This window comes from Typha latifolia, chromosome 5, assembly GCF_019914945.1.
Source record: "Typha latifolia isolate L0001 chromosome 5, TyphaL0001v2, whole genome shotgun sequence".
Lineage (NCBI taxonomy): Eukaryota > Viridiplantae > Streptophyta > Magnoliopsida > Poales > Typhaceae > Typha > Typha latifolia.
The window spans coordinates 3,650,093-3,661,899 of NC_133090.1; the positions used below are offsets into that span (position 1 = coordinate 3,650,093).

The 11,807-nt window shown below is 32.8% G+C and overlaps 1 protein-coding gene and 1 long non-coding RNA gene across 2 annotated transcripts; both read left to right on the forward strand.

Moving 5' to 3' along the window:
- LOC140789225 (uncharacterized) lies at positions 1 to 1,362 on the forward strand. The gene is made up of 3 exons (XR_012109133.1): positions 1 to 43; positions 307 to 425; positions 758 to 1,362. It is a non-coding gene; the product is annotated as an uncharacterized lncRNA (long non-coding RNA).
- A 5,438-nt stretch (positions 1,363 to 6,800) lies between these two features.
- LOC140788930 (BAG family molecular chaperone regulator 1-like) lies at positions 6,801 to 8,715 on the forward strand. The gene is made up of 4 exons (XM_073138473.1): positions 6,801 to 7,448; positions 7,524 to 7,780; positions 7,867 to 8,013; positions 8,136 to 8,715. The coding sequence occupies exons 1-4, from the start codon at positions 7,208 to 7,210 to the stop codon at positions 8,412 to 8,414; spliced, it is 924 nt and encodes a 307-aa protein (XP_072994574.1). The 5' UTR covers positions 6,801 to 7,207; the 3' UTR covers positions 8,415 to 8,715.
- Positions 8,716 to 11,807: the final 3,092 nt, after the last annotated feature.

Here is an 11,807-nt window from a genome sequence, read left to right on the forward strand (position 1 = left end):
ATATTCTTTGTCCAGTCGGCTTTGATGATCGCTGGCTCACGAGGTATTTTTCTCTGAAGTTCTATACTTCTATTACAAGCTTATCAAAGTAACTTTCTAGGATTCTTGTTATTTAATTTTAATTATCTAAAACTTTTGCTTAGATTTTCTTGCTTTTGTTTTTTTATTCTGTTGATATAATATACTCTGAGATTATGTAACTGATGTCACCGCCTCCTTATACTATCTAAATAAATGTTTATATGGAATGCCTTGTCTTTTTCTTTCTATCTTCACTAATATCTTTCCCTCCCTATTTTTGAGCAGTTATCTACAGATGGCAGCAAGCTGTTTCTCCCAATAACTTCTTGTTTGGGAAGATACTAACGCTGGCCAACTTTGCTTATACGTTACTCGTTCTTAACTATTCCTGCATTGGCTTCATGGTTAGTTTCTCTTTGATGTGGTTTATCTGCTTGTTTTGATTAATATTATCTTATAAATTGCTTGGCTTATTTCATGTTTCTTGTTGTCATCTCACTCTTTAATTTTAATTATTAGTTATTTAATTATTTTAACATTCATGTGGTTGTTCTGTAACATATATATATATATATATATATATATATATATATATATAAAGTTTATGAGAAACTCTGAGCCCTATATCTAAACTGTGCCTAATATTTCTTTGAGATGTGATATTCGGCGCTCATTTAGCTTCTCCTAGTTTCATGGAACATGTTGATTTTAAGTTATATTCTTGTTTTTGTTTTAGGTACTAAGCCTGCAGGAAACCCTGGCTGCCTACAAGAGTGTATATTTCGTTGGCACCATTGTACCTATTGTCTTTATTCTACTAGGCTATGTCATAAAGCCTGCCAGGACCGTCAAGCCTAAAACCCTTCAGAAGAGCCAGTGAGACGGGGGGCTTCTACTGTATCGGATAAAAGAGGTGGAAGGGTTAATCGCTGAATTTTCACTGGCAATTTCTCCTTGATAAATTTCAATATGTCCTCCAATTAGTAGAAGTGATCCTTTTTTATCTATACCAAGTGTATCATCACTCTCTTTATGAAACTGACAATTAGGCGAAGCATTTGAGGCTAATTTTTTTAATCTGTAGTAGCTATGTAATGCTTTTGCCGATTTGTCTTGGTTATTGGCCGAATGCAAGTGATTGTTAACTCGGTCTTCTTAGCAGTTCACACCAATCTGAAAGTTGTTATTTGATTTGGTAGCTATAGGCTATCAGGAGAGGATTATCAAGATTAAAAAGCTTGTAGCTGACTGGAAAATTGGATTGCTGTTGAATTTTGAATGATGTAAACCATATCTGCCTAATTCTTAAGCAAGCAAATGAGTGTGATCAATCTTTCACTATGACTTGCTGCTGATGTTTACTTGCTTTATATATGTGCTTCGACTTCTTAACTACCATTATCATTTTCTTTTGCAAGTTTGGTAGGTGGAATATCTACTATTATATGATGTTTTTGCACTCATGTTTCATGTGCTGCTAACTTGCTTCTTCATTGCCAATTTATCATCTAGTCTCGTTTCCTCTTGCTCATTGTTGCTTTCTTTTGTTTATTATATGGAAATTGATAGTTATTGAGCAACTAATACTAGGACCAGAGTAGAAACAAGTCATTTTATATAGGGGTAATTACATCTAGACTCTTGCTCGTTGTCTTTTCTTCTTCTTCTTCTTCTTTTTCTTTTTAAATGTTCTTTTCGTTAGTTGCATGTGTGATTTGGGAGGTAAATGTTTGTATTAATTTAGAGCTCTACATATTATTTTATTTTTAATTTATAGGAAACAGAAAAAAAATTTGTGAGTTATTTGATGGACAGAGGTGAAAGATATTAGCTATAACTCTTTTTTTAAGAAATGAGGGCATGTATGTGAAATCGGACAATAATTTAATTAGCCCTCTTAAATATAAGCACAGGGGTGTTCACTTGGGGGGATTTATACTAAACATCTCATCAGTTTTTTAATTGGCAGAAATATATCTCTCTATTATCGAATTATAAATTCAAATAATTTTTTACTGATTTAGACTAATTTACTATTTCTCTCTAATTGAATATAATGATTAATTTCGATGCGCACATCATTAAAAATTAAAGCATAGTTTTTACATAAGCGATGCATATAAATTATATAAGCGATGCCTATTATTTTTTATTTTTTTTTTATTTTGATATGCACATCGTTGAAAATTATAGGGTGATGTGTTAGCTTTTTTTTAAAAATCTCGATATGTATATAGTTAAAAATTAGAATCTATATTTTATATAGGCGATACATATAAACTACATAAGTGATGCGTGACTTTTTTTTTTTAGGATACAACGATCCTTTTAAGATTTGTCGGGCTTAAAAAAGGTTTGAAATTGCAATTTCATAATGAATGACCTATTTCTGCCAATTAAAAAAATTATATAATTTCTTGTTGTAAATTGTCCTTTCACTTGTGAAATAATTTTTATGTTAATTTATTATGCTCATTTTTAAAAATTATATAAAACCTTATTTTGGTTTAGATTGTTAAGGTGTGTTCGATTGTAAATTAATATAATTGTGTAATTATTATACTGATGCGATAAAAAGTAGAAATATTTTAGCAAATAACTAAAAATTTTTTTTATTATGGATAGATTAGGAGAGAGAAAGAGAAAAGTGGAAAGGTGAAAGAGAGAAAATAATTAGAATGATAGTTAATTAAAGTGATATGAGTAAAAATAGTTATTAATCAACATAAAAATATTGGACAAAAGAGAAAAGAATAGAAAAGTAGGTATTAAGAAACTAGTATTGAGATAAACAATTATTTAATTACTATGCTAGTATAAAAGAGGGTTATGCTGAAATGAAATAAACATAAGCTTATTCACAACTGAATAAATAATATCTCCCTCCCAACTGCTTGTAAGCATAAATTCTTTTCACTCTAGTAAAGTTCATACCTTTATTTAAGTCAAATGCATTTATGAGGCATATCAAACTTGTTCCTTTTTCTCCTCTCTCCTTGGTCCATAATAGAGAGAGGAGATCCTAGTGTTTCTTGTCTCAAATATCCTTAAACTCAACATGCATGATCTCTTTCTTCCATTATATGCCACCCTTTACCTAACCTTCCCATGGTTTTCCATCAGTGATGAAGATGGTCTACCAAATGAGATGAGAACTCATGTCAAATAATTTTGTGTCTACCTAACTTAATTATTCTTTTTGGTTTTATGTTTTTGAGTATCTTTGATTCTTACTTAATTAAATGATTATTATTTATCACATTGTAGTACAACTACAATTATTTTTTATAACCACAAAAAAAAAAAAAAACTTGTTCATGTCCAATTGAAGGAGTTGTAGAGTCTTTTCATTTTATTTAATCATTGTTTACTTGATAATAAAGGTTAAAATATGACTTCTAAATCTTTTTTTTTAATCTCCAAGTAGGTCCAAAAATTGACTTGCTAACATCCTTCTCTCGTTATCATATGTAGTTCCCCTTTCAACTCATACATATTGTCTAAGGTTAATAATTTTTACTTTATTTTTATATATACAGTTTAGGTGAATTTTTTTTTAAATAACTATTCAATCTTAAGTTTCTTTCCTCTTTCTTACTTGGAAATAAGGATAAAATATATTTTAGAAGGAATCAACATGTCACAAAAATTTCTTTTCTAATCTGTATTAATATAAGTCAGTGATTGTAATGGTGGATTAATGCAAACATTATATCAGCTATGAATTTGATCATTTTACATGGTCGCGATCGATCATATTTTGACGGTCATTATGGGTAACCGACAATTTACGTGACGCAGGATCCAATAATCTCAAAAAAGAAGAAAAAAAAATTAACTTTTAATTTGCTCTTTTATAATGGAAAATGATGCTTGATCCTCTAATGTGGACAGGGATTAGGGTGACTTATCACCTGCATAAATACTTGCTACTGATATCCCACCATCCACCAAGAATGAAGGTTATTGAAAAGGACTTGTGATCTTTGGACTAAGCAAGGGTGATTAAGCTTAATTAATCTTGTTGCTTAATTATTTACTGCATGACATGCTCTAGGGTTTAGATATAATGCGAAAAAAAATAATAATAATTAAGATTTGAGTTCATGATCCATGAAAAGTAATTTGTCACGTAATTAAGATTTTCTAATTAATAATAATTTTTTATTTATTTTTAAAACATTTTCTCAGATTCTTATTTCAACATTTATTAGAGCGTCATATATGGGTTGAGAAGGGCCCCATGTAGTTACCCCATCCCTTTCCCGCCACGTGGAGGCCTCTCAGGGCTGTCGGTGGAGTTTGGGTTAGGTCATCCCGCCCGCAAACCGACTCGGGAATCAGTGTATGACACGTGGATCTTTCCGTGGGCCCCGTCTCTGAGCGGTCACTGTCGGCCGACACGTTCCGTTCTGGTGTCGGTCACCTTTTTGGTCTCCCTCTCTCTCGTGGTCGGGCAGCTGTGGAGTCGCGTCCGCACAGAGAAAGTATGCGCGAGTCAACGCGTTGCGAAATATTACGAGAATGCCATCGGTGGTCAGCGGAGCTGTTAAGAGAAGGACCGCCAAACGACGTGGTTGGTAATTAAGACGATGGAATATAATTTAATTTATTTTTTTTATTCTTTTGTCTTCCATTCATACTGAAGGATTTAAAATTTTAATTATACTAACGCAGTCCATTTATTAAATACATTATATGAGTTAGATTTAAACAAATTATACATATTACATGAGCCATCATTCTGAGTCAGTCATATACATAGGTTGACATAAAATTAGACTCGTTTAATAATTTAATTATATTTGTATTCGATTATACTAATATAAACTTAATTAGATCATAAATTGCCACCCTTAATATAAACTTATTATTTTACGGTGATATTTTAATAACCCAAAGAATTCGCTTTCAAGTTAAGTTATATTTATTTTTAAGGAAGGTATTAAAAAAAATATATATAATATTTTTAATAATATAAAATGGAAGTTAAAAAATTAATCTAATCGTAGCTAATAAAATGATAATCTAGTTTTAACCCAATATTAAGCTATGGACATCAATCCATGGACTTCCTAAAAAAATACTAAAAATTAAGAGAAATCCGAACTAATTTTAACGGCATAAAAGGAGAAAAAAAATAGAAAAAGAAAAAGAAAAAGAAAATAAATGATAACGTAACGGCAACGGACAGTTTAAATGAAACCTCGTTACTTTCTATAAATAGGGAAATAATTATAAAACACGCTTACACCCGCATGATGCTTTTTTTGGGCCTTTTTCCAAATCGGGAAATACGTGGAAGTGTTGGTGTGATGAACAGTATATTATATCTGAGGAAAGAATAAGGAATGGAGCAAAAAAAATATATATTAAAAAAAAAAAAAGACTAGTAATATATCCAGAGATAAATCTTAAATATGACTAATAATTTAGGGTACTCTTAGATACTTTATTTTTAATTTTTTTTTTTGAAAGAGAGAAGTGAGAACTAATAGTTTTTAATTAGATCGATGCTGCTGGATTCGAATAAACAAATATATGCTATTTTAGCTATTATTTTTAAGGTTACTAAAAAAGAGTAAAAGATAAGGGCAATACTTGTTTGAACTTATCTTAATGCATCACTAAATTATTTTGAATTTTTTTGACTAAAATACTTATTTATCTATTATGAGTTCGTAAGATAATTTTATGGGACAAAGAGGCTGACACTCTTAGATATATATACTGAGCATCTTGGTCATTCATTCTAAGTAATAGTTCGGAATGAAAAAAAAAATTCATAGGCAACATTTCGATCACCTGTCACGGGACAGCAATGATCAAGAATACATATTTATTTAACAAAAATAAGATCATTTAAATCATATAATCTGCAACCTATGCCGATAATATTTGGCGTTATACTTCAGTCAAAAGTTCCAAAGACATACGATGCCGTAAAATAAAATACACATAGTTGATTTGCTAGTGTAAAAATAAATCTAAGTAACAAAATAAACAAGTTAATAATAGATATATAAAATTTATTGGGTAAAAAAAAATAACATTATATTGTCTATGTTTAAGATTAATACTGCTTAGATAATTAAAGGAGCTAAAATTCTAATAAAATTAGTTTAATTAAGATATTATTAAGATCTCATTTCCCACAAAAAAGAAAAAGAAAAGAAAAGAAATGGTCCATGTTGTGTATGCTTGGCTGGAATCTCATGGTATGCTAGTATTTATGCAAGATCTAATGGTTTAGTTGAGCTGCCACAACTTCCAACTTGCTTTAAAACAAAAGAAAAAAACTTCACCAAATTAGTCCATAAAAAACATTTCGTACACTGAGACACTGCAACCAAAATTTCATCCCCACTAAATAAAGTTGTTTGTGTTTTCTATCCCAGGATAAAAATTATAAACAAATAGTTGAGTTTGGAAATTATCTAGAGAAATAAGTGAGTCAGTATATATATATAATGTATGTATAGAATTCGCTCTTATCGTGTGCAATCGTTTTCACTGATTATAATTATATCATTATCATAATCTTTATTTAGTGCATTAATTTGTATCAAATGAAGCAGTTTTATATACTAATTCTTTTATGTGGAAACTTATGGTGATACTTTTTTTTTTAATATAATTATTATTTTGAGCTCAGATAAAAGGAGAGGGGTTGTCTTAGATAGCTTGGAAATCAGATTATCTAACATGATATTAAAATAAACCAGACCTAAGATTAATTAACACTTATAATTACTTCTTCTATAGAAAAGAATTAGTTTACAAAAGAAAAATTAAAAAAAAAAAGATTCTTTTTATTTTTAAGCGGTCATCTTCTCCTCTCTTTATCTCTCTTTTATTTATTTATTTATTTAATTTTTTAACTTTTGGTTTTATTCCATAATTTATTCCTCATTTGGTGTTTAATAATCGACGTATAAATTCGCCTGTCCCCCAACTGCTTCCCTTCGCCTCTCTCATTCTCTTCTTCTCTTCCTCCAATCTCGTCCTCCTCTCCTCTTGATCCTCCATCAAGAGAGAAGAGGGAAAGGAGAGGAAGAAGAAGAGCGAATCAAGCTTGGATTTTGGATCTTGGGCAACAATTTGCTACTTGAATTGATGCGCCAAAACTGACAGATCTCGAGCTTCTTGAGCTGGAAAAAGAGCAAATTTTTGAGGAGAAATATCGATGCTTGAGAAGAATATGATGCGATCGAAGCCGAAGGCGGCGGCAGGGGCGGCGTTTGTCCCGGCGGCGAAGGATCCCGATGCAGAGAAAAAAGAGCTGGAGGTCAGGCCCGGCGGCATGCTCGTGCAGAGGAGGGACCCCGACGCCGACGCCGACAACGTCCGCGTACCGACCATCCGCGTCAAGGTGAAGTATGCTGGCGTCTACCACGAGATCTACATCAGCTCGCAGGCCTCCTTCGGTAAGGAGTTGGAGGGTGATTTGTACTACCTACTAGATGCTCGATGAAATGACTGAACGAGCGGTTGCTTCGCAGGTGAGCTGAAGAAGGCGCTGTCGGCGAGGACCGGGCTCCACCCCGATGATCAGAAGCTAGTCTTCAAGGACAAGGAGAGGGATTCCAAGGCGTTTCTCGACATATCCGGCATCAAGGATCGATCCAAGATTGTATTGCTCGAAGACCCAACAGCGAAGGCCAAGCGCTTGCTTGAGATGCGCCGGACCGACAAGTTGGAGAAGGCGGCGAGATCCGTCTCGCGCATTAGCCTCGAAGTCGACAAGCTGGCTTCCAAGGTAACCAAGGTCCATTTTTTTTTTTTCCTTTTTGCTTAGCTAAGCGAATTTGGCCATTAAATGATTTAGTTTATGTGGACTAGTAGGTATCGGCGCTGGAGACCATCGTGAGCAAAGGCGGAAAGGTGGTCGAGAACGACGTGGTTCATCTGACGGAGTTGTTGATGAATGAGTTGGTTAAATTGGACGCCATTGTTGCCGATGGCGAGGTAAAGGTGCAATGGAGAATCCAGGTTAGAATTCATTGTCTTACTGCTCTGTTTTGCAATCAAAATTCTATTGATAAGAAGCTTTTTTGTTTAAATTTTTTTTATTATTTTTTTTTTATAAAAAAGAGATCTTTTTGTTGGTGTAGGTGAAGAGGGTGCAGAGATATGTAGAAATGCTTGACGCGATCAAAGCTAAGAATGCGACGGCAAAAGCCAATGGGCAAGCTAATCAGCAGCAGAGACAGTTCCAACCACCGCGCCAAGTGGTTGTGACGACGAAATGGGAGACGTTCGATCTGCTGTCGTCGATGCCATCCACCTCCTCGGCCACATCTACGACCTCAGCCGCCTCCATTGCCTCATCCACCCCCACACCGAGGTCCGAATGGGAGCTCTTACTAAGTGGAGAAGCTTCTCTTATATGAAATGTGCCTCCTTGAGGACAGCGGCAGCCTTTTTTTCTGGCACCAGGAAGATGTTGGATGCCTGCTTGATCTCCTTGTTGATTGGTTTGCTTCTTCCTTTTTGCTAGTGTTACTATTCTTTTGTGTGTATATCTAGAGCTTAGGAGGGTGTTATCTGTTACTCTTGATTAAGATACATGGAGAATAAATGATCTTTGTGATCTGTTTCAATTGCAACTTGAAAAAAAGATGTAACAACAGTGTATGGCATCCATCTATACTATATTCATAGCCCTCTTGGGTATCAAATTAGGATGCTAAATCTTTATTCCAAGTATTCTAACCTCATCATTTCTCTATAATTAGGAAGACTTTGTTTAGAATATGTTTTGGTTGCTAGTATCACCAATAATGATTGAGGAGTAGACTTTGGAAGATTCATGAACATGGGTTTGAGACTTTTGAGTAGAGATGTGAATTCTCTCTCTCTCTCTCTCTCTCTCTCTCTCTCTCTTCTTTGATGTGCAGATCTCCATAGAATGGACTTCCCTAAAGTCTTCTTAGAACACCACATGTGCTACTTTTAGCTTTAGAAATCAAGGCATGCATAACTTAGAACTTAAGATCTATTCAACTACTTTGCTCAACTCTAAAGTTCCTCATGCAATTATTAACAACTTATTGGCCTTCTTGGGTTGTTAGACTAGTTGGCATATGGAGTTGTTGTGGTTTAAGTAAGGAATCCATTGACAAGCAATAGCCAGCTATGCAATAAGGGATGAAGAATGGCATGTACCAAGTTTGCTGTATAAGGCTTCACATTAAATGCATGCAGGCTCCTTTTGATGCTAAAGTTGTGATTTGTAATCTATATAGCAAGAAAACATTGAGACATGCTTCCTTCTATATAGACAGATCTAATAAATGTCTTGAGTAGATATTGTTGGAAAAATTATAATTCAAATATGAATTTTTTATAATTCTTTAGCCCAAAATTAAGTGGAATCCATATTTATATATGATCGATTAATGGTGGAATAAAAAGAGTTCAAAGAGCACTTTAACGTTATATATTTATTTATTTAAAGGTATAAAATAGAAGTGAATAAAAATTGGTGTTATAAACTTTAACCCGTTAGTTTCGATTTGTGCATTGGGCTAATCCTTGCAGGTTAGTCAATGCATTAATTATGCACATATAACGGCTTTGATTATATTATAGGATAGCCAAAGGATAGCCATCGAGTTTAAGGAGTTGTCAAATGCACACAAAACTACAATGATAATTGAATCCAAAAGCATCCCATGACCATGAAAAGATCTCCAGAATTTGAAATATGAGTCCTTAGATATGCTATGATACTAATTGAAAAATCTTAAATAAATTATGCTAGGAGATGAGATCTATCATACCTATCGATAATAGTTGAAAAATAAAACATAAAAAAGACAATTTCAAACACAAAAAATATTCGTAAAAATATCAAATAACAGACTACGAATTTAAATTCAGATCGAAATCAATCACTAAAACCTATAGTAGTTACAAGAAGCTTATATATTACCCGTCAATTTCTATAACTCAATCTATAACAATCTTACTTACGAAACCTTGCAAGACACCACTTCCTATGGTGGTTCTCAAACTTCGGTGATCCTCGATGTTAATTCTTCTGTCTCAATTATCCTCAAAATGTAGGTCTTTCAGATTTGATATAGATGCATTGAGTTGAAGTGATTCAGCACGTTCCGTTTAAAGCCGAAAAACAATTTCTAATAGCCTAAAAAAATCATAGTAGATGATCGACGAATTTTTTTTAGGGTTAGATTAAAACCCACTTATATATCTCTTAGAGATAAGATAGATAAAATAGAATATTGTTTCAAAGATTCTCTTAAAGCAAAAGTAAAATATTCCTTAAAAGATTATCCACAGATTCTTTTAAAGATAAATGAAATACCTCTTAGAAATTACGTAAACACCTATTAGAGATAAAAAAAACAAAAGATCTCCAATTATCTTTTCATGGAATAATGTAATATGTGAAAAATCTGACGTCGTTCGAACATAGTAAAATCATTCAAACACCTTGACTTATGTCTCTATATTTTCGAACGATAGTTAGGGTGGGTTTGAAAGGTAACCATGGTGCGTTCAAACACTTTGACTTTAAATTCTCTAAAATTTAAAAATCTTCAATGCCATAATTATAACTTATGCATATACTTATACATTAGATTTAGATGTTATGTGAATAAAATTATAATTTTGAAACATAATTTGTCAATTACACATAGTACAAATAAAACTTTACTATATAGACAACTTAGATGTTTCAAATCTACCCACATGGACATCCAACTTACTTATGATCCAATATGTCACAACCCCATCTCAATCCTTGAAGGATGAAATGATTAAGAGCAGCATCTTTGCAATTAGCAGAGTTGGTAAGCCATTAGGAGATAGAATAGGGTGCTAAAATATCGAAGGCCTAATCATCTCTTAAACTAGGAAGTATGCATGCTTGCTTCATTTTGCATCTTATAGATGAGAAGATGATGCTAAGCTTCCCCCCACAAAGTTGGAGAAAAAGGCATCTTCTTTTTGCAAAGATCTAAAACTATAATGACATAAAGGGAGTTAATTAAAATCTCACAACGGCGTAAAGGCAAGGTAATCTTTGCCTTCAAAATTGGGAAAGATTCCACGTTGCCTATTTAATTCACCTTTTGCAGTAAGTATACGTAATTTTTTACTATTCTATTTAGTACAAATATTCAAGTTAATGTATATTATTATTATTATCATTATCATTATTATTATTATTATGTGCCCTTCAAAATTGGGAAAGATTCCACATTGTCTATTAATTCACCTTTTGCAATAAGTATACATAATTTTTTACCGTTCTCTTTAGTACAAATATTCAAGTTAATATATTTATTATTATTATTATTATTATTATTATTATTATTATTATTATTACTATTATTATTTCCATGTGCACTTCAAAAATCTCTTGTTTATATATATATATCATTATTCTTTATTAGAAAAGGAAAGTATATAAATTAGTTGTCTCAATTACAAAGCTGCTAATATCAGTGGCCAAAAGAGCCAATAGGGGGTTCAGGGTAGGACCCTTCCCAGGTAATACCGAAGCCCATTTTCTAGCTAAGGTTTATTAGCTTTGTGGTAGATATAATTTACATTCAAAAAGGGGTGCAAAGATAATAAGTGTTTACAATCATTAATGATGGAGGAGATAGTCTAAGGAGTTTAGTGAATATCCTTCATAATGTTGACAAGGGGTAGTGAATCAATTTCAACTTGGATGTGAGAGATACATCGATGACAGATGCACATGAGGGTCGCTCTAAGGCCATTGCTTCAACTATGAGAATAGATAT